The 5,648-nt window shown below is 67.6% G+C and overlaps 3 protein-coding genes across 3 annotated transcripts in view; all 3 read left to right on the forward strand.

Moving 5' to 3' along the window:
* The window catches only part of EMIHUDRAFT_113386 (hypothetical protein), a gene marked incomplete at both ends in the record, with an annotated part of 1,444 nt that extends 914 nt beyond the window's left edge, over positions 1-530 (forward strand). Inside the window, one exon of the mRNA XM_005782638.1 lies at positions 493-530. Coding sequence (XP_005782695.1) covers positions 493-530 — 38 coding nt within the window. The remainder of the gene's footprint in view (positions 1-492) is intronic.
* Positions 531-1,669: 1,139 nt separating this feature from the next.
* Positions 1,670-4,261, forward strand: EMIHUDRAFT_442564 (putative mitochondrial elongation factor; the record flags this gene model as incomplete). Its single annotated transcript, XM_005782639.1, has 9 exons — positions 1,670-1,687; positions 1,850-2,343; positions 2,502-2,622; positions 2,834-2,913; positions 3,208-3,285; positions 3,416-3,505; positions 3,735-3,908; positions 4,078-4,108; positions 4,163-4,261. Coding segments are annotated over exons 2-9 (1,149 nt in total), but the record flags the coding sequence as incomplete, so codon positions are not given.
* An 804-nt stretch (positions 4,262-5,065) lies between these two features.
* The window catches only part of EMIHUDRAFT_365518 (elongation factor G), a gene marked incomplete at its 5' end in the record, with an annotated part of 1,855 nt that continues 1,272 nt past the window's right edge, over positions 5,066-5,648 (forward strand). The window contains 2 exons of the mRNA XM_005782640.1: positions 5,066-5,100; positions 5,173-5,515. The remainder of the gene's footprint in view (positions 5,101-5,172; positions 5,516-5,648) is intronic.

Below are 5,648 nucleotides of genomic sequence, written 5' to 3' on the forward strand. Positions count from 1 at the left end.
CGCACGCGCGCGCGTCGCGCGCCACGCGTCGCTCGAGAGCGCGCGCCAACCGCGATTCGAACCGGGGCCAAAAGGCGCCTGGAGCGACCGCGGTCCGGTCGCGCCACCGCGGCTGCGGGGCTGATAGAGCAGACCGGCTGCGGCTCCTGATGTACCTCCGCTTTTGGGTGGCGGTCGCGCGCTGCCGACGGCGCTCGCCGGCGCTACGGCGCTCGCGGCGCGCTCGTGGCGTTCAGGGCGGCTCGCACACGCACACGCACACGCACACACACACACACACACACACACACACACACACACACACACACACACACACACACACACACACACACACACACACACACACACACACATGCACAGACACACAGCCCCTTCCCCTCCCCCCTCAAGGGCGAGGACACGCACAGGCCGCACCTCTAGTGAGGCCCGCATAGTATGTGGGAGACTCGTGCCGCCGCCCCTGCCACCCCTGTGTCAGTGTGCCTGTGGTAGGAGAGACTGCCAGCGACAAGCTGGAGGCAGGTCGCTAGACTGAGATGAGACCGCCAGTGGATGTGGGAGTCCACCGCGCACCGCGCTGCGAGCCTGTCGTGTCCCTTGTCAGGAGCAGGAGAGCCCCACCTGTCCCCCTGATCGTTCTTCCAAAATCCTGCTCGTGCAGGTGGGGACCCTGTCCTCGTCCCATCCCTCGTTTGGCGTGTCTGTTTTCTTTCTTTCTTTTTTAAACGTAGTCGTGGCCCCCCGCTACGTCGCACGAGTGCAACCGGGTAGCGGGGGGCTAGTAAAGAAGACATATTGCCCGGCCGTTCATGAAGTCCATCGATTTTGGTTTTTTCCCCACAGACCACTCGGGCAACTTTTACGAAAGGCAAAGTTTTACTTGACCACTCGGGCACAGATTCGATTGCATTTTACCACGCGGGCAAACTCGATGAAACGGACGGAAAACGCGTTTGCGACGGCTCCCGGAGAGCGATGCATGGAGCGGCCGGTGCGCCACCGCAGCTCACCGATGGAGCCTGCGTCGCGGCTCAATCCACTGACGCAGCAGCACTGCGACACACTCTCCAAGCACAGCCTCTGGCGTTGCGATTGCCCAGAGAGCGAGCAATAGGCGCCAAAAGCACAGATCTGTGTGCAGTGAGTCTCCATGTCGGTCGCGCCCAGCGAGAGGACAGCCGCGGGCCTCGGATGCTCGCCCGGACGCGAGCCCACCGTGCGAGTTGCGGACCCGGAGGCGGCCGGCCCAGCTCACCCCCAGGGAGGCCATGCCCAGGGTCAGGCATAAAGGGGGGGTGTTTTCCGTCCGTCCATTTCTTTTTTGACCAGACAGTGCTATCAGTCAACAACACAATGCCGAGAGCAGGGCGGCCTTCGAGCAGGGCGTCCTTCGAGGCAACTAAGTTCCTGCTGCATTTTGCCACTCAAACAAACAAAAAAAATCTCTCTCTCTCCCACTCAACGTACAACTTGATGGCGGGCGGACGTGTCGAGCATGGATCGAGAGCATGGAAGGCACGTGAAGGCGGCCATTGCTCAAACCTGTTCGAGTTGGCCTCCGGGAACAAGGGTGCGTGGCCGGCGCGGTCTGTTTCACGCGCGAACATGGGCCGACATGGCTCCCGACATTTCACAGGCATAATTTCTCAGGCATAAACTCGCGCCGAGCGACGGGGCCGGGTCGAGGGTACTCCTGCACATGCACCTCCGCGCTCCCTCCGACCTCCCGATCCCACCCGGCGTGTGCACAAAGTCGGTCAGGCAGTCTTGCCAGCTGTACTCAAAGCCTGGGACCGCCGCTGGGTCGCCCTCCGCCGCGGCGAGGTGACGCACAGTGTGGTCGATCCTCCCGAGGTCGAGGCCACCATGGTCGTGCGCCTCGTCCTCCCAGCCACGCTTTGCCGGCGCGGCGTGTGTCGTCTCAGCACGCGGCTTTTCGGGAGCGGCAACACGCGCAACGTCGGCATCATCGCCCACATCGACGCCGGAAAGACGACCACTACCGAGCGGATGCTCCTGCTGGCCGGCGCGGTGCACGCTGCGGGCGAGGTGGACTCTGGCGACACGGTCACCGACTTCTTGGAGCAGGAGCGCGAGCGCGGCATCACCATCCAGTCCGCCGCCACCTCGTTCGGCTGGCGCGGCGCCGCCGTCTCGCTGATCGACACGCCGGGCCACATCGACTTCACGGTCGAGGTGGAGCGGGCGGTGCGGGTGCTGGACGGTGCCGTCCTCATCGTGGACGCGGTCGCCGGCGCGCAGGCGCAGACGGAGACGGTCTGGAGACAGGCTCGCCGGCATGGGGTGCCGGCTGTCGCGTTTGTCAACAAGATGGACCGAGAGGCGCCTCGCCACAGCCTCGCCCAGCCAGAGCCGCGCCCGCCGCGCCTCGCCCCAGAGCGCCGGTTGGGAGTACCTCCGCCAGACCTCCGCCAGACCTCGGCCACCTCTCGGCCACCTCTCGGCCACCTCTCGGCCACATCTCGGCCACATCTCCCCAGGGCGCCGACTGGGAGTCCGCCGCCTCCTCGCTCGCCACACGGCTGCAGCTGCGTCCGCTGCGGCTGCAGCTGCCGCTGTACGAGCCCGCCGGCACGGCGGACGGCGCGCAGCACTTCGTCGGCGACGATCTAGCCGAGATCTGCCCGAGATCTGCCCAAGATATGGCCAAGATGTGGCCGAGACCTGGCCGAGATATGGCCGAGATAGAGCTTGCACTGGGTGGGCGGCGCGCAAGCCCGCGTCGCCGCCGTCGCCGTCGCCTCGCGGCCAGGCTTGCTTCTCCTCCATGCAGCCTCCGTTTCTCTTTCATAGAGCGAAGTCTGCCTCCTAGGGGCCGTCGACCTCGTCTCGGGCGTCGCGATGCGCTGGCGGCCTCGGGGAGCGCAGCTCGGGACGGGGTCGCGCTCAGAGGCGAGATCTCGCCGAGACCTCGCCGAGATCTCGCCGAGATCTGAGGTGCAGCCGAGAGACAGCCGAGAGACAGGGTCTGCGCTCAGAGGCGCGTGAGGTGGAGCAGCGCTGCCGCAGCGCCATGCACCGCTCGTCTGTGATCTGGAGCTGTCTCGGAGAAGTGTCGGAGAAGTGTCGGAGAAGTGTCGGAGAAGTGTCGGAGAAGTGTCGGTGAAGTGTCGGAGAAGTGTCGGTGAAGTGTCGGTGAAGTGTCGCGGAAGTGTCGGTGAAGTGTCTCGGAGGTGCTGGCCGTAGGTCTGTGATCTGGAGCTGACTGCTGCCGCGGCTGCGGCGTGTGAGGCTGCCTCCTCCGCCGGGCTCGCGCTGCTGCAGGCTGCTCCCGAGACACTTCCGAGACACCTCCGAGACACCTCTCAGACACTCCTGAGACACGTCCGAGACACGTCCGAGACACGTCTGAGACACGTCCGAGACACGTCCGAGACAGCTTCCCTCGCTGCAGGCTGAGGGCGAGGCTGCCGTATGCGAAGCGGCGGAGGAGGCGAGGGCGGCGCTGGTGGAGGAGGTTGCGGAGCTTGACCCAGACGGCGAGGTGGCGCGAGATTGCACCGAGATGGACCGAGATGAGCCAGGATGGCCCGGGATGAGCCAAGATGGCTCGGGATGGCCCGAGATGAGCCGAGATGGCCCGAGATGACCCGAGATGAGCCGAGATGGCCCGAGATGGCCCGAGATTATCCGATCCTGATGGCCGGTGTGTGTGAGTCGTCCTCAGTGCCCGCTCGATCGAGCATCTCAGATGCCCTCGTCGCCGGCCGCAGGTGGCGGACTTGTTCTTGGCCGAGGAGGCTGTCCCCGCCGCCACGCTCGCCGCCGCCATCCGCCAGCTTGCCCTCTGCTCCGCTGCGGTGCCGACCCTCTGCGGTGCCTCCCTGCGCGGCGTTGGAGTCGAGCCGCTTCTCGACGCAGTCGCAGCCTACTTGCCGTCGGCCGAGGAGCGACCCGTCCCCTCTCAATCTCACGATTCCGATCCCGATGTGAGGATGAGTAACGGCGTGTGGTTGTGTCTCTGGGAGCGACCCGCCCCCTCTCAATCTCACGATTCTGAGGATGAGGATGAGGATGAGGATGACTGTGAGAGTCATGTTGCGGCTGTTCATCTAGGAGCGGCCCGCCCCTCTCCTCTCCCCCGAGGGCGGCGGCGGCGGCGGCGGCGGCGGCGGCGGCGGCGGCGGCGGCGGCGGCGGCGGCGGCGGCGGCGGGGAGGGCGGCGGCGGGGAGGGAGGCGGCGGGGAGGGAGGCGGCGGCGGGAGCGGCGCTGCATCGGGCGTGCCGCTGGCGGCGGCGGCGGAGGGAGTGGCGCTCGCGTTCAAGGTGACTCGGCGTTGATTACTGCTCCTCCAGTGTGAATGACTCTGAATGAGCGGCGGACGAGGGGGGGGGAGGGTCGCTACTTCGCCTTTCAGGTGACGCACGAGGCGCACTCGCGCAAGCCGCTGGTCTGGCTCCGCGTCTACCACGGCGAGATCTCGCCGCACTCGCCCCTCGTCCTCGTGCCGGGCGAAAGGGGCCGCGAAGAGGCCGCTTCCCCGCCAGCCGGAGCGAGGCGGGGCGGGGGGCGGGGCGGCGGCCTCGCCGCCGGGGGCGGGGGCGGAGGCTTGGTCGAGACGCCCACCGCGCTGCTGACACTTCACGGCGGCGAGGCCGTCGAGATCCAGGCCGAGATCGCGCCGAGATCGCGCCGAGATCGCGCCGAGATCGCGCCTCTTGAGTGGAGATGCCATCTCGCGGTCCAGGCCGCGCCGGCCGGCACTATCTGCGCGGCGCGAGGACTCAAGGGCGTAGCGACGGGCGACACGCTGCTGCTGCGGCCGAAGGAGGGTCTCGGCGCCCTGCGGCTGCCTGGGGTGGCGGTGCCTCCGCCCGTCTTCTTCTGTGCGGTCGAGGCCGAGGCGGCGTCGCAGCAGCCGGCGCTCGACGCGGCGCTCGCTCCACCCCGTCTCGAGGACCCGCCATTCGTCGATGCCCATTACCGGCAGCAGCAAGTACTCAGTAGGCGCTCGCCGCGCTCCGGCTCGAGGACCCGTCGGTGGCGGTCAAGAATGACGCGTCGACCGGCCAGCTGATGGTGGGGGGGATGGGGGAGCTGCACCTCGAGGTGCTGCTGCAGCGCCTCGCGTCGGAGTGGCAGCTCCGTGTCCGCGCGCGGGCGAGATCGATCGAGGTCACTCGAGGTCACCCGAGATTTGCTGAGAGTAGGCAGCTCCGTGTCCACGCTGGCGAAATGCGGGTCGCCTACCGCGAGTCGATTTGCAGCGCCGTGCGGCGCACGTCGACGCACGCCTCGCAGCTCAAGGAGGGGGGCGAGGTCCGCATCGAGATCGAGGTGGAGCCTTAATCACCGCTGAGTCTCCGCAGTACACCCTGAGTAAGCAGTGGTGCATCGCGATCGAGGTGCGCCCTCTCGACCTCGCGGACGGCGCCGGCGCCGCGCCGCAGGAGGGGCCGCAGGAGGCGGCGGCGGTGCAGCACGCCGCTAGCGAGGCGGTGCGCTCCGCTCTGACGCGGCGCGAGCTCGGGCATCTCCTCGACGGGATGCGAGGCCCCCCGCACCCTCGCCCGCCCCGTCTCCAGCTCATCTGCCGCACCTCGCAGCCGCGCCCGCGCATCGCCCGCCTCAAGACCGTGAACCCCGCGCCCTGAGACATCGACATTCTCAAAGCCCCCCCCCCTTC

The sequence above is a fragment of the Emiliania huxleyi genome (assembly GCF_000372725.1).
Source record: "Emiliania huxleyi CCMP1516 chromosome Unknown EMIHUscaffold_188, whole genome shotgun sequence".
NCBI lineage: Eukaryota > Haptophyta > Isochrysidales > Noelaerhabdaceae > Emiliania > Emiliania huxleyi.